We start from the raw sequence: 17152 nt of genomic DNA, 5'->3' as shown, positions 1-17152 counted from the left end.
AAAATGGCGCTAAATACTCCGAAAACTAGTTTTAAATACTAAATACTCCAAAAATTAGGTTATCACTGCTTAAAGTAAGCATAAATAAGCTATTTTAAGCCTAGACGCTCACCTTATTGGCCCGAAATTTGAACAGAAATCAAAAAATTTCTAACCAGTTTTTCTCGATACTGAATGTTGTTTTGGAAGATTTCTTAACGACATTCAAATAAAAACTGAAAACTTTTCAATATGATATATCAGCATATCATTTCAGTGATCATTTTTGTTACCTGATTTTGCGTGGAAAACAAAAAACTATTAAAAAAGTTTAAAAAAACTAAAACACAGCCAATACAAAATTCCTCTCCATTTTTTTTCAATTGGTCGAAACACTCAACCATATTATTTCTATTTCTGTTAAAAATATGAGCTAATTTTGTCATTGTCGTTTTTTATGCTTAATTTTATTCGAGAAAAACGCGTTCTCAGTGCGGAATTCTGTTTCTTCCGTGAAGATAATTCAAATAAGCACTGCAGAAATCTGCAAACACCAGCGCGCAGTGAATGCTCTTGTCCATGTTGACCGAACGGATAATTTTTCAAACATCAAAATTTGGAAGTAAAACTGCTCGCATATCAAAGCTAAGTCAACATAATTTTTTTCGGTTTCACCCGCCACATGCAATGTAAACTGCAAAAGGATGTAGGTACCGTCTGTTTTCCTTGACTCAATTCATTTTTGGAACAATTTATAGCGCTGCTCTTGTGTGTCATACAGAAAGTGGTTTATCACGCAATAGTTAACCCATATTACCACTTTCCAAACCCATTATTAGACAAAAATTGATTACAGATGGCTTTTTCAAGCTCTCGCCGCAAAATCTTTTAGTATAACATTTGTTGGTTAAAAACATTTTTCCAAAAAGTCAAAAATAATTTAAAATGAGAAAAAAATTGGCAAAACTTAAATATTTCGATAGTCGGAACAATAAGACTGCTATATAAAGTTCCAACTGCTCTTCCAGGCGTCTGAAGTACAATTTCTTTCAGAGAGTATAAAAAATTTTGCTTAAAAGTGCTTTTCCAAAAAGTGAAAAAAAGCTTAAAACGAAAAAACTTGTAAAATTTAAGTTTTTCACACTTTCTTTGAAAGTGAGAACAATAAGAGTGCTATAAACAAATTCCAACTACTTTTTAGGGCGTCTGAAGTTTGAAAAAAAATACATCTTTTTAAGGAGACGAAAATGAACTTTAGTTTAATGCAAGTCCACCTTTAAGCTTAAAGTGATGTATCTCTCATCTATTAACACATTATTTGGACACCATAGCCAGTCTCAGATTAATTTTGAATGGTTTCTGTGGCGGATTTTTTTGCTGCCTTTGGCGCGTGCTCAACAAATATCGGAACTTTTGCGCGCTTTTAGATAATAAATCAGCCAATGTTATTAATTTCAAACCATCGTAAATTCTCAAAAACTCTTCACAAGTGAAATATTTCTTTCTTTGAATTCCGGTAATAATTTTTTTTGGACAGTATAAATGTTTATGACAAATAATATTGAATATCAAAATTGAAACTGACTAAAAAAATACCCCCCCTATAAATATTTCTCCATAGGAACAGCAGAATGCTATGCAGTGAAATATTGTCGTAATTTTTGAATTCAGTAATCAACTATTTCAGGATAAAAGTATAAATAGTCAAAAACGGCAGTTGCAAAAGCAAAAATCTCCCGGTTAAAAAACGACTCAACAAAAGTTTTTGTTAATTCCGCTTGATAACAATCAAAAATTCTGGTGTGCCATTATTGCAAAATGTGTTGAGAGCAAAGTTTTTATCGGTTTTGTTTTTGATAAACGTATTTTTCAGATAACGTGATTGAGAAAATTTTACTGAATACTGATCTTTGTGATTTAGTTAATTAAACTTTGGGGTTTGATCTGCATGAAAATGATTTCAAAGTTTATCTCAACAAACTGTTCCAAAGTTTCTTTTTTTTCCGCCATTGGGCTAAGATTTAAAAGTGGTTTCTACAGATAGAATTTTGGTAAAAATGGTCAAAAAAATTTCATCATTTAATTTTCTCAAATTTAGTTTACAATAATGTATTGACTCAATCTTTTAAACGTTGCTGTTTTTTTTAAAGTCTTAGCACATTTATTTGGTTAAACTGACTGATGAGGAAACACTGCTGTTCAAAAAAAAATTAGGGCGCAGTAGCTACATAAGTTTTTGATATGCAAAATTTTCTAGATAAGTTTATACCCGCATCCAGTTCTAGACTCAAAATTAAAACTATATTATGATCAAGGTTTTTCCTAAGACATTATAATTGCTTGTAACCAATTATCGATTATTGATTATAGCTCCTACTCACAATATTTCAAAATTGGTTACAATCTCTTCTTTCACAAAAATTTGATCACAGAAATTATTTTTTGTGTTGAATTATATTGTTTCTGTTAACATCAAATTATGTAAAAGTGAGATGGTTTGTCATCTTTTTACATTTTGGTTCAACCAAACACAAATATTTCACAGGTATTGAAAAAACTCCTACATAAGTTTATTTTAAGTTGAAAGAATTCACAGAAGGTGTAATTACCTTTTTTCACATTAATCATCACACTGAATCAAACTGCTCATTGTTTTGTGGATTAACAAAAATGTGCATCATTAACAAAATTTTATTAAGAAAAAATGAAGAAAGTAAGGTTTCAAATTCGAACTGATTAGAAAGTTGCTTTAATACTTTTTCGAAAAATCACTTGTCTAAATCTATGAAAAGGATAAATCATGAACAACTTCGAAGCCAATGACAAAATGGACACAGAGGTGAAACCTATATAAAAAATAAGCCGTATTAAATGGGCCAAAACTTATAAACCCGAGAACAAAAAACAACGAAATAAAATTCAAAAAAGACTTAAGAACTAAAAGAACAAAAATTGAGCAAAAAAAAAGACTTAGAAACTGATAAAAAGTTGTTTAAGTCTCATCCACTTCATTACAGACACACAAGGACACTTTTTTTGCTTATTAATTGTAGCAATATGGGGCCAGTAAACCGAAATAATATAGGCCGAAAAATACACAAGTGGGAAAAGGAAAAAAGTTTAAAATGATATTTAAAAAAAAACAAGGTAAAATTACAGCAAACCTAAAAACCAAACTTCGAATAGGACGGATTTTAAAACGCTATCACGCTCAAAGTCTGTATGTTGCAGTTTTCAACAGAGATGACTGCTGCAGCTCAGAGTGCAATTTGCTGAAAATTGAGATCTTGAAATTGGAGATCAACCTGTGGACAAAGTTGTTTACGGGAAAAATGTCTACCCTAATGCAATTCCCTTGCTTATCGCTAGGGTAACAAATAAAAGAGATTGAATTATATTTCATTACAAAAAAATGAGAATGATATGAAAAAAGTCGATGATAAACTACTTTAATTGTATCGAAAACAGATGGAACAATAGTTCATGATAATTGATTGAAAATTTCTAGAATTGATAGTTATTTATTGAAAAAAATTAATAATTGATATGACAGGTAAAAGTTAAAACTGAATATAATGTTGAAATAATGCTTGAAGCTGGATGCGGTTACTAACAAAACGGCGTATCCCTTTATACCTTAGCATGCGACGTCAAAGTTACTTGTTGCTCCTAGAGAGATCGGAACGAAAGTGAGCGTAAAAGACAATCGAGTTTCTCGGTCAAAAAGAAGTTAACATTTTGGCACTAGTTTTAGCTTGAGTTGTTGAATTCGAGTGTTTTTTGCTATTTCAATTTTCTAAAAAGCTTCAATTGAGTATTCAAAAGGTTTTATCAGAAGTCTTTAAACACAAACTCTTAATTGCTTGGTTTTTGCATAGATAATATTTTATCGATAATAACTGGCAGTTTTTTTGAGCAGAAGTCATCGCCGAAATGGCCGCCGTCATGAGGAAATATCACGGTTCCTTCATAAACACTAGGATGAGTTGTCGTGTTGGCTCCGAAAAAAAGCGAATGCATTTCGAAAAAACGTATAGTCGGGTACGTATTCTGAAAATCTTTGAGCAGTTGCCGCAAGTAGCCATGGCCAGAATCCGGTTGAAAATGAATGACGCATTCATCCATGTGATCGAGCCAGTTGGTATTTTTATATTTCAATGCGACGGATTTTCTGCATTTCTGTTCAAGGCCGTCCGATTGGAGTTTTCCAATCGCAAAAACAGGATTTGTAAACTGAGTTACAAATGGGAGGAGTTCTTCATAAGCTTCCTTGACCATCGTTTCCCAATCTTTTCTGTTCGATCTCATGCTAATACCGGATTGCTGTCTGTAGTCAAAAGTTTTCTGTGTTATTGTTCCCATGAAAAATAAAGTAGTAGTTGGTTTGTTTTCAACAAGATGATCCTTAAATTTTTGGTGGAAGTCACCCATTTTAGGACAAACTGGATTTTTACATTTCACAGAAATGTAAGGCGTGCCGAGCTCCCTAATATGTTTAAACTTGGTCGTTAAATTACACTCAGCGTGAAGTGCACCCAAGCTATTTCCTACACAATCTGAGAACGAATCGCCCACCACTTGAGAAGAATCAGCTTAACAATCGAACTTAAAACATAGGTCAATATAAAAAGAAGAGCGGTATGTAAGAAAGCAACTGTGGATTCATCATTAGTGTCAGTAAGAAGACAATACTATATCAACTAATCAAAATCGAGATGAAAAAGCAGAATTACAAAAGTAACTATTTTCGACCAATTTGTCTCCTTCCAATTTTGATAAATTCAAAAAACTATTCAAAAAACACTTGATAAAGTTAAATACCAAAAAGAAAACTTTAGTGGTCAAACAATTTGGTTACCATAACATAGGCCCACAGTTGATTTCATAGTGCACCCCTTAGACGCAGAAAAAAGTCTGTATTCTGTATGTTTTTGGATCCTTACAAGGCATTTGGTACAGACTATTTTTCCATTCTACTTGGAAACTGTCAAACGCCTGACTTAAGGAGCCATTTTTATTCACTCCTAAAAGGGAGAGAAAAAAAATTTCAAATAGTTGAGTGTAATCATTATAGTTGATTGTAGCAGTTATCAGTTGAGTTGATTCGGATCTTTTCACAGATTTTTTTCGGTAAACAGGTGGTTCTTTTGATCAGTTGTTTAATTGAAACTTTGTTTGATTTAGATGAACTTATAAGGAATCATGCTGCAAGATTGTTTTTTATATTTCCTAATTTTTGGAGAAAAAATTATTTTGAGCATTGCATTTTTACCTCGTTTTGGCTGTTTTAAGAATGGTCGTTCATATATATAATTTCAAAAAATCAAAAAAAAAAACTTCACTTTCAATTGTTTTTTGACAAACATGATTCTCAAGGTTTGGAAAGTTCGTTCGTGGCAGGCCAAACAGGCTGGATAGCCTTCAGTGTCCGCTCAAGCTGGTGCTCTTCGAAAGCTAAACTAGGTTTTTTTAATATATTTTTGTAGCGCGCATAGCCTAAATAAAAAGCTATTTTGAAAAAGGGGTTATTAATTTATTTGTACTTTTGCCTTCTTATCTCGGTTTCTGATTGGTTAATAAAGTATTTGTTTACTTACTGACAAGTATGAATACGCGGATGCCCGTTTACTGCTAGGTGACCATTTAAATCTTCCCCAAAAAGACAAGTTAAGGTTCTCCACCTCACTCCTCAGTTTGCATCAAAATTGCTGAGCGGTCGAAATATTCTGTTCGATCTTTTGACATGTTGGAATCTCACCCTACGAACCAAGTTAACATTCCCGCTTTTTAGGTTGAAGGATGTTGGATTGTCAAACCCCCTTTGCTGAACCCCCCTCCGACGAAAAGGGGTGATATGCTTGCAATCACACCCATCACACAACAAACCAAGTTTTTCAAACGGGTCTAAAATAGTAAATCTTACAAAAGGTGGTCATATGCTGACCAAATTCAATGTGGCTTATGACTCCAAAGACTCAAGGGCAATTTTAGCGGGGAAGGGGCAAAGATGTTTACGGTTAGGGTTATGGGTAGGGTTAGAATTAGACTATTTGTCTAGAGGCACAATTAGTGTCAATAACTTCCAAAACGTGCTAAAAATAAACGCAAACTTTTGTCGAAAATTGATTAGAAAAAGGAGTTTTAGTAGGCTGATTCCTAAAGTGTCGCCCAATTTCTCTGCTAGATTGCAAATTGATTCGGTTGAATTGGTATTATTTTCAACTAGTATCTGAGCTGAATTCTTGCTATCTTGGCTTTCGAACACTGTGTTTATTTTATTTTCGGAGTAAAGAACGCTTCTGAGAATAAACGCTTGTATAATTGTCATCAACACGAAGATCAACAAAATTGCAGCTGAATTTTTGATATTTATTTCAACTTTTGAGCTGATTGGCTGCTCAAGAATATACCATAAACAGAGAGATACCAGAAATGTGATTAATATTATAATTAATGCACGCACGTGAAGTCCATAATCGGGAATGGCTGTCGTGATATCGTAAAATTTCACAATCGGAAGATGAGTAAGATACATGCCGTATGAAATTTTGCCCACAAATCGCAAGAACTTGTTGTGAAATATTAATTTATTCATATAGCCTTCGTCCGAATATTCCATCAACAGTAGCAGAATAAAGGTAGTAAGGGTGGATAACATACTTAAATGCATAGCGTCCATTTTAGAGGTCGCTAGTATCCAAACCGCTAGCACAAAAAGTAGGGCTGAAAATGTGTCAACTTTAAAACACCGCTGATTTTTGCCAAAAAACGGAAAATTGGCCTGGAACTTTTTTTTATCCGGGTCTAGCATCACTAAAATCGCCAGTATAGCTCAGCGGTTAATTGATAAAAACGTCCAGCAATCGAGTAGAATGAAGCCATCGGAGCACTCTGATAGATATGAAAACTAAGTCCAATAGATGCAATGAAAGTAATGATAAGAAATCCAAGAATAACTTTCAGTTTTTTCTGACACACGAAAAACATAGTCCACACAATGAAAGGGTAAACAGCGTAGAATTGTTCTTCGCATGATAGAGACCAAAAATGCAAAACTGGACTTTTGTCCGACCATTGCGACTTAAAATAGTCCAGTTCGATTTTGATGTTGTGGAAATTTTCGAAATACAGGCTTGAAGCTATGAAACTCATGCGATGTTTCTGCACGTATTCTGGTAGCTCAAGGTATCGATACAACAAGGCCGTGGAGATCAAAACAAAGGCAGATGCAGGAAACAACCTTCTGAATCGGCGACAGTAAAAGAGCAACAGGTTGAAATTTCTAGTTTCATCTAAAAACTCGCAGAACAGTTTGGAAGAGATAAGAAACCCAGATAGAACAAAGAAAACAGAGACGCCTAAATAACCGTTACTAAATGAGGGAATATCGCAGTGGAATAGAATCACGGCTAAACATGCAAGTCCACGAATTGAGTCCAGGTGTTTTCGATGAGCAAACCCTGCGTGAGGACTTTCTTCGGTTTCTACTTTCAACTCAACAGAGTTCATGATGCAGAGACGGCATTTCTTTAAATCAGCTTTCCCGAATGTCAGTTGATGTTGTTTTTAAATGGTGTCTATAAGGAAAGCAGAGAAAAATTGACAAATAAAAAAAAAGGAGTATTTGATCTTTTTTTGGTAAAATTTGATTTTTTACTGCCAATTCGAAAGATCATTTATGCATTTAGAGATAAGTATTAAATGATCAGCTTGTAATGTTGGCTGGTTAGACTAACTAAAAAAGTACTTGTTGTGAAATTACGTATATAAGAACAGAGTTTTTTACATAGGCCACATTCTTAATCCATTCAACTACAATTCTTAAGCCAGAGCTATACAGTATAGTTGTTCAAAGCTAGAGCGTCAACTTATTAATGAGAAAAAAATTCAAAAGCAAGCATTTAATTTGTGCTCTATAAAATTTTCAAGAATCGCATTAACAATACACGTGAAATCATAAATCTTAAAAATGAAGAAAATGGTGAAAATGAATCATACTCTAATCTTTCTACACAAAAATTGGTCAACTACAGTGAATATAAACCCAAACGCTTCAAAAAAAGTTACAATAAAAAATCCATGTTAATTTTTATCGACGCACTCAGTTGAGAACAGTTTTGTTCTCCAAAAAAAACATGGGTTTCGAAGATTGCTTTAGATCAAAAGTCTCCCACAGTATAACACCTAAGCTTTAAAACACTCTTCTCAGATCCCAGACTTTGACTTTGATTTTATCAACTACTAATTCTAGTCAAGGACTGCTTCTTTCTGCTCCCTTTTCCCTTGTTTCAACTTGCAACGCAGTAGTCTCGTTGGAGGTTTTTATACTTTGCTTCCTACCAGGTTTTCTAGCGGCAGACTGAGGTCGGAAAATTCGCGCAAGAGCTGACATGACTGTCTTTGTCGTCTTTGTCGACAAAACCGAAATTATGCTAGGCTGGCTTCCTTTATTTTGCAATTTTTTCTTGAAATTCAATTTTCTTGAAATTCAATTTCCAGTTTCTGCATCTCATCTTCAAGCTTCAACGCCAAAAGCTTCTTTTGTAGCTTTAAATATATATTTTTTGTAGTTTTGTTTAGTCAGCTTTTAGCTCGCAATGTACTTCAGCTTTTTCAGCTGATAGTTCGCGCAGTTGCTTTTCTTCATTTTGATTTTTTTTGCTTTCATATTTTGCGCTTGTTTTTGTCACGGCTGGGTTTGAAGAAATTATACAAAAACTAGATTTGATAGGAGATAGTGGTGATGACCTTCCAGCTCACGACTCGTCAGCCTTCTGACCGACTGTTTCTAGCTGCTGCTTTTTGAGCCGTGAAAAATGTTGCTCTCCGATAAGTCATTTAGAGTTTGATTTCTTCTAGTTTACCTTTGAGTATTCTGTTCATCTGCAAGTTGTCCCAAAGCATTGTCTTTTTCAACCGCGCTTCTTCAAGTTAAATTACCCACTTCGACAGATTGTTTTCCCACTTTTGTTCTGCTCAGTTTTTGATTGGCAAACAATTGACTACCTAGCTCTGAGTTTTTCATCGCTTCTCGTTGATTATATGAAGCCCTTCCCACTCTACCAACTTCTCAATGTTCTCAAATTAAGGAATTCGCGCTGATGTTGCTTCGTTTTTAGTTAAATTTCCTTGGCTGCTGTCATACGAGCAGCTTTCTTTACTACTCGAACAATTTTATAAGCTAGGATATAGAAATTAACTAGTCCATTGAGTCTTTCAAGCAGTTTTCCACCTCGGATAAAGTTAATTTCAGAATTTCCATTTTGCGAAGTGCTCGTCGAATCGCCTTCGAGTACTTTATTTCTGAATTCTCCTCACTCTGACTGACATTGGGATGTTTGAGAAAACCCATTGATTTTCTGAGCGTTTCTATCAAAATCTTTTATTTCAATGTTTTTGAGGGGATATTTTTAGCAAAACGCCAGCTTGTCTGCTTTGCATTAATTCGTCCAGATCTTCGTTTTTTCAAAATGAGAGTAAAAGATTTTCTCATTTTTTAAACAAATATTTGAAGGTTTTTCATATGAATTCTACACAACTTCATCCACTCATATATGTAAGAATTTTATAGTATTCAACTTGTCAATTGTTTTTCACATTTTACAAGTTAAAAAACTTCGTGCAAGAAGGTAATTTTAAAAAAAATTGTCACTATTGGCGGAGCAGATTTGAAGGCTGCTTTTGCTTCTCAATTAGAGGGAGCAGGACGCTATCTTTGATCTGCTCCACAGTTCTAGCATTTTTTCAAGCGATAAAACAGTGCCAAAAAATTTGGCTGACAGGCATTATCATAAGTTGATCTAATTTTTAAAAATAAACAAAATAATAAAACTAATGCCTTCCGTTTTGGTTCCAAGAAGTTTATTTAAGAACAAAGTTGTTCCCAGTTTTGAGCTAAATTGAAAGATGTGAGCTTTTTCACAGAGAGATAAATATTTTCATCCGCACTTAAGGTGTGGCGGAGTGAGTCAACTGAGCACAAGAAAAGGATGTTTGGATAAAAACAAGAATGGAATGCAGTTTTGAATAAAGCAATTAATGGTCAAAATTTTAAAAGGTTTTTGTTGCTCATTACTTAGCATCAAAATTATTTTGATAATAAATCAAAGAAAAAACATTCTGGAAAAATCAATTGAAAAAAATTGTCAGTTGTTATACACAAACCACTAAAACCTCCTGCTGAAAAAATACTGAAAAAAATTGCGCATTTTGCAACCAGATAAGATTTTCTACCAAGTTTTTTTTTCGTTTAATACTTCGTTTTTTTTGAAAATGTTTTTTTTTTTACAAATTCTTATTCCATTGTTGTAAAAATTCCCATTTTTGAAGACTTTTGAATAAATTTTATCAAACCACTTTCTCAACAATTTCTTCCTAATCAAATTTCAGTGAAACAAAAAATCAATTTTGACCAAAAAAATATCTGCTTTGATGGACCATATTCAACAGCTACATATACCACTCAATTAGAAAAAACTTCATACGCTGGCCTGAATCCGCTCAACAGTTCTGGCAATCTTTCTTCAGACAATGAAAAACAATCTCCAAGCTTAGCTTAAGGGACAGTATTAATAGCTTGATCTAAAATCGACCGAAACTCAAGAAAAGAATTTCCGAATGTCGAAATTTCAAATTAAATTCTGTTTTTACAATTCGGTTTGCTACCTAAGTAGCAATAGCAAAACTTTCATAAACAAAATAAATACTTTTTGAGACATCTTTTGGTTAAATTTGAGACAAGAAAACTGACGTATTAAAATTCTGTCGCCTTATATCAGTATGGCGTGCACTTGACGTATTAAAATTCTGTCGCCTTATATCAGTATGGCGTGCACTATCACAATCTGAAGTACAAGAACAACAAAATAGCGCTTACTTTTGCGACCAAAAAACTTGCTTAGGTCAAAAAAGGTTTTTAATTTTGAACTAAACTGAAGGATGTATGCATTCTCACAAGTATATAAATACTTACATCTGCACTTAATGTGTGTTCAACAATCAAAATAAAATCATGAAAACCATCAATTTAAATGAGAGTTTATGCACGAAAAGCGGTTCAACTGGACAAGCAAGGGGTGTGCAAGGGAATTGAATAGGCGGTGTTTAATAGTGAATCACTTAATGCCACCTTTTTCTGACCTGTTATTGTTGTCGTTGTGCGGCGATGGATATTTTCTCAGCTCGGAACTGTCGCATTCATCTAGTACAGTTTTGTCCACTAGTGTTTCGTAATCAACAAAAGCCACTGAGACGAAGTTATATGAACGGCTCAAGTCGACCTCCAGCTCCCTGATTTTCAAAAAAGCATTCAAAAATTATGTAATTTATTACTAAGCGCCCATCGGCCGGTAATTTTGATCCAATCTACTTAAAAACCATAATCTACTTTCAACTATTATTAGTTTCGGATGGATGTTAAATCAGATTGGGAGATTAACTAAGTAAACCAGGGGGATTATTTTGATCGGGAGAACTTGATTCTTCCATTTCGCTTCTGATTCATGCTTCTGAATCATCTTGAAAACCTAATTTAAGATACAAACAAATTGGCAAAAACTAACAATTTAGCTTGCAGTTAGACTTAACACCCTATTCCAATCTTTAAAATTTAAATAAATTTCATTCGAAATACTTTTGGGCCATTTGGTGGTCATTAATTGAGCAGCCTTACCTTTGATCCACGTCCATCAGCTTCAAGAGTTGATTGGATGATTCACCTGGACTGACTACCCACCCATTTCCAATTATGAGGATAGTGGCCAACGCCTCCTTCAGTTTGTTGAATTCTGGAGAACAAAAGAAACAATTCAACACTCCTAATGGTCAACAGGAGCTGTGGTAAAACGGCAATGACATGCGCCGCTCGGTCGAAAGGCCAGTAGTTCGAGGCTATCAATCACAATTACACCGATACTCAGTCCAGAAAGTTAACCTAAAAATTGCATTCAGGTCTTACTGGCACAGCAGCAGTTCAGTGTGAAGAGCTAAACCGCTCTGATGTTGCCTCTTCCCACCTCGAATAGGCGGTCTTAACTGAAGCCTTCCCTAGTTGACAAAAATAGCCAATCTTGTAAGATCTGTTGTAAGATTCTTGAAAGACTCTGACAGAAAACTCTTCTCTTGCAATTGCTTATAGGTAAACACAATGTATTTTATAGATCAATAATTTGAAGTTTCACTCTCTCCTTAAATGCTTCAAAGACTGTATTCACCCAATCAGTTATTTTGAAGGCATCTGGTTTGTTTTGGGAGCCAATTAGCAAATACTTCTCAAATAAATGAAATTCAGCCGCTTTATTCTGATTGTGATTGACTGATTGTGCGACGATGGGTATTTACCCCTTTATTTGGGCGTTGGGTGCAAAAATTAGCTTCCTCTATCACTGTTTGGGCGATAATTCGTAACTTGCAAAAATCATTTACAGGCAATAAAAAGTAATCCGCGTTGACAAACTTGAAATTCAAATCGATTAAAATCAATTTCTATCCAGATAAAAAAATACTGTATAAAAATCGATTTACGGTAACCCATTTAGATACCTGAATCAAGTCAGAATAGATATAAACGGATTTTTGAGTAGAAAAAAGAATCAATGTTACTGCCTAAAAACAGATTTAAATCAAATACAATGGGTTTTTGCAAGGTAGTGAAACCCATCAAAATCTCAATAAAACTTATTTAACTCAACTATTTCTTTTGTTTCGATATTTCAGCAAAAATTTGTACACAGGAAAAATCTCGGTCAGAGCTACAAAGATTATAAGTCACTCGAGGAGAATGTTTTATCATCAACAAATGACTTTAAGGGAATCGCTTTTAAACTTTGCAAATCTAAAGGTTTCTGCGGTAGGGAAATGCAAAAATTATGCAAAAAATCTTCAAATGTCAATTTCATACATAAACGTTATATTGCAATTTTTCTAAGCAAATGACAAATAAATTTAAAAAACTCAAGGCAGAACACTTCATCTTTGGTGCAAAAGATTTACACAGTGGTTATAATCAGAGCTATACTTATAATTTAAACTCAAATTTTTTTCTATTGTTCGATACTCAAGAAAATTTGAAAAAAGCTTGTATAAATTCTGTATAAAATGAATATACAGAGTATGGATTAAAAAAATCAATTTTATTCGATGTAGTTTTATTTTTCAAATACTAAATTCCGCGTAAAAACAAAATCAAAGAAAAAAGGCACATAAATCGACTAAAAACAATTGGAGTTGATTTTTAAGCTAGTTTTGCATCAAACTGAATTGATTTTTGACCAATTCAAATAGCTTTTTACAAGTTTTCGCTATATGATCTGTAAAAAAATGATTGCCATCTTTTTTGTCAGCACTGGAACCCGCGGCATTTAATAACAAGTCGTTGGCAGCTAGAGATCGCTTGCTCCGCTTGTCACTGTTGTATAAGGCTCGTGTGACTGTGCCGCGTAATAAAAGGAGGTTACGCTTGTCGCCTGTTATGAATAATCGTCTGGTAGGAACTTTCTTTTGTTATGAATTGTTTTTGTGTAATTACTAGCAACCTAAACAAGGCTGAACTTTTTTGTTTTACTGGTGATTATATTTGCCACAATAAAAAAAAATGTTTGAGAACAACCAAGATTTATTAGGAAACTAAGAGTTTTCTAGGGAAAGTGGATCGCAATGCATCATTTTAGCTGGTCGCTAAAATGCAATCCCATATCGATGAAAAATGTTTAAAAAAAAACCAATCTTATTTGAGCGCTCAATCGAAATGCATGCTTCATACAGAATTGTATTTCAAAATAACTAATTGGTGGCTAGGGAGGAAACTCTACACGGTTGGGAATTTTTTTTTTGGGGGGGGGGGGGGGTCACTTCAAATTTTTCGAGTTTTAAGTACCGTACGAATAACAACTGAAGAATCTGCAAAAAGATATATCACAATCTTATTATAGTACAATCTTTCTTTGTGGCTACTAATTTTGCCTCGAAACAATCACGTGGATAAGTAAGTTTTTTACCTAGTAGGATTTGAGTCTTGCAAGGAAATGATGGGACTGACTGGCTAGTCTCACTCAAATTTATGATAATTTTGAACGAACAATGGTTTGAACGCACAGCGGAGCTCAAAATTTTGCGCTTACGCGTTGAGCATTATCGACAAACTAGTAAAAGCGGGATTTGACCAACATTTTGACCAAATTGTCATTTTTCAAACCCTTAGAGCTGTACATAACAAAAACCATCCTCGCAAAAGTATTCCGTTACTTTCTTCTTTGAAATTCCGATCACCTGACTAAATGCTCAAAATTTAGACTCCCAGAACACTATAAAGCCTCTTTTTAATGAAATTTTGTGCGCCGCAGACAGATGTTTGAAAAAAAAAACAGGTCAAAACTGTCGTTTTTGGGCACTTTTTTTTAAAAAAATTTTGACCAAAAAAACTGCGTTCCCCCAACCCCGAAAATTCGCTCCTGGCCATGAACAGCAGCGAAGCCGAACTTCGCTGAGGCCGATCTTCAGTCAAAAGAGCTTCTCAAATTCAAGACATTACAAAAAGCAGTCTTGAGAAACTTCCGACCCCGAGGAATTGATCGAGCCTTTCTAGGCATATACGGTTCCTCTGCACTACTGCAGCTATGGCACCCATCAACTCAATTTTCAATTCAAGTTGAACTAAAAAACACCAGGGATCAGTGAAAATCACTCCAATTTAGTTGATATAATTTTTACTGTTTATGAAAAGTAGTCTGTAATCTAAAACAGCATCACTAACTTCGCTCGTCTTTTTAAGAATTTACTCTGATCTTAACACTGACCTTTTTCAGCGTCTGCATTTCGGGAAGATTCATCGAGTGTTCCATGCACCGAGATGACTAACTCTAAACTGTCCACTCTCGCATTGTTTGAGCTCCTGTTGCACAAGTGTTTCAATAGGCTGTCTGCGTCCATCTGTTGAGGAGACACTCTGATGAAATCGGAAGTGTTCCCATTAGCCGAAAAGGTCACAGTGCCGAAGGCCGCAAGGGGAACTAAATCACATAAGTACCACTAGAAGTGAATTCACGGGAGGAGAAGGTTACGCCCCCTCAACTAAGGAAGTAGACCCATTTGCTTATAGATTGTTCTTCAAACATAGATTTATTGATTAACCTTTACGTTCTCGTGAAATCGTCTCAAGAATGCATAACTGCTTAAATTAAGTTAAATGTGTTTTTTAATGGGCGATGGTTGGGTAGGGGAGCGAGTTTGTGAGTTAGTAATTTAAACTTCAAGTCCTCTTTTTCTTCAGTTTTTATTCAAAAGAAGAAAAAATTGGCAAACTTTTCTGAGTTACGATGTTTCAGTGCGCGATCCTCGCTCAAGCTTAGCGATTATTCAAGTTTCAGCGAGGATTAGAACAAAATCGTTATTCGGCCAAAACCAAGGCCGCAAAATTGCACCAAACGATAAAATCGTTAACAAAATTTGCAACCATAACTACACTGGTGGCTGGCGGGGGCGGTGGGGGGATGGGTGTAACGGCTTTTTTTAAACATGCTACAGTTAAGATTTAAACTGTTCACCTGGGTAAGTAAGCTGAAAATTGAAGCGACAGGAGAAATATGGTTACTGAATAAGATGCGATCGCTAAGTACTCACTAATCGCACTAGTAAAAGAATGGTCAACGGAAGTCGCACATAATACTCACCATGGTACACTGGTTTTGATGTCTGCTGTTGTCCGCTCAGGCCAGCCAACTTTTCAAAAGGTTTGACAACTGGCTCATCAGGGGTTTCGTCGGAATGATCGGTCATTTGGTCCATGAAATGTGACTGTACGCAAAGGCATAAAAGGATCGAGACGATAAGTTGCCGTTTTAGTAATATCAATTCAGTTTTGTGATGAAAACGTTCGTTTTTATTTTCCATCATATAGATGTGGGCAAAAACTTGAAAACAAATGTTTCAAAATAAATGGGTTGTTGAAACCGTTTTCGATGCATATCTTTGAAGCGTTGTATTTTGTCCAGGTGCACATGTTTTTTTAGAAACAGTAGCGTGCCGAGGAAGGAGGAGGGGGAAGAGAAGTCGACGACTAACCCCCTCAGTTATCATTGCCAGATTATTACGACACCCCATTTCAGTTTATCAACGTCAAAGTTTTTCTGAGGGCGTCTTTAGCGCCAATATACACCAATTAGAGGGGGGCGCGCGCCGAAATGACGCAATTATTTTGTCGAAACCTTCCAGAAGTCCAAAAATGTTTTAAGGCATTTTTATCATTTTGTTTCAAAAATTGCATTTTTTTCGCCACGCACTCCCCCTTTAAAAACAGTAAATTGCGACAAAGGTGTCTTAGAAAAAAATTAGGGCTTGTCAGCTAAAAGTACATATCTGAAAGTTGTACCAAAGGGGAGCCTTTGGCTGGGCAGGGGGTCGAGTTGCCTGAGTCCATGTATTCCCTGAGTCCCTCAATCCCGTGGGTCGAATGGCCTGAATCCACTACTGCCGCATACCAAAACGCGGCTATATTCTTTTCTAGATCTTTATTTCTCGGCTCCTCGAAAAGCCGCAGAAGAAAATCATTTCATAGTTTCTCTTTTTTTTCACAAAACTTTTACATATTTATTCATTATTTTTTTTTTCACAAATACAGAATTAGTTCTACTTAACAAGTCAAGCCACAACTTACGTGCTCGGGAACGCCAATTACGTTCACTTTATGTCCAAAATTTCAAAATCTATGGAGGTCATCAATTTTTCTTCTTAGTAGGCGAATTCAATGTTAGTAAATAGGCTATTTTTGAGCGGAATAAAATAAGGAGAATCGGAATGCAATCGCGAAGATTTATAAGAAAACGCTTTTCACGTTATTTTCTCGGCTGAAGTAAATGCATAAGATGCAGGTGTAACACAAAAAGCTATAAAAATTTTTTCAATCTTTAAAGCTGCTGTGTTTATGTAATACTGTAACCATTTTTACAAGAGAAAGAGCATGCTATGTATAACTTTGATGTGAATTGTGAAACGAACCAAAAAGGACTATATGTGTTGAAAAGCGTACTGAATTCGCGTGATTATTCAAAAAGTTTTCAGTATTTTTGTAGTTTTGGTAACAATTGTGGTGATATCATCTTTTTATGGTAAAATTATTAAATTCAAAACATCAGAAGAGAAAACACGAAAAAAAAACATGTTCATTGTCAGCCATTTGCCA

General features: G+C 34.8%; 1 protein-coding gene across 3 annotated transcripts in view; it reads right to left on the bottom strand.

Annotated features, from left to right (window-relative positions):
* LOC134845159 (transient receptor potential cation channel subfamily M member 8-like) overlaps positions 1 to 16942 on the bottom strand; it is a 77104-nt gene extending 60162 nt beyond the window's left edge. Inside the window, exons 1-6 of one of the 3 annotated variants that reach the window (XM_063862040.1) lie at positions 16628 to 16942; positions 16343 to 16428; positions 15645 to 15768; positions 14772 to 14984; positions 11651 to 11765; positions 11119 to 11268 (exon numbers count right to left, since the gene is read on the bottom strand). In XM_063862040.1, coding sequence (XP_063718110.1) covers positions 11119 to 11268; positions 11651 to 11765; positions 14772 to 14984; positions 15645 to 15768; positions 16343 to 16390 — 650 coding nt within the window. In that variant the 5' untranslated portion in view covers positions 16391 to 16428; positions 16628 to 16942. Of the gene's footprint in view, positions 1 to 11118; positions 11269 to 11650; positions 11766 to 14771; positions 14985 to 15644; positions 16183 to 16342; positions 16429 to 16627 lie in introns of those variants that run through there. The other 2 variants (XM_063862041.1, XM_063862039.1) reach the window with 2 other exon arrangements.
* Between the last annotated feature and the right edge of the window lie 210 nt (positions 16943 to 17152).

Source organism: Symsagittifera roscoffensis, chromosome 4 (assembly GCF_963678635.1).
Source record: "Symsagittifera roscoffensis chromosome 4, txSymRosc1.1, whole genome shotgun sequence".
NCBI lineage: Eukaryota > Metazoa > Xenacoelomorpha > Acoela > Convolutidae > Symsagittifera > Symsagittifera roscoffensis.
Note: the sequence above shows the minus strand (reverse complement) of the source record. Positions and strands in the feature narration are given on the sequence as shown.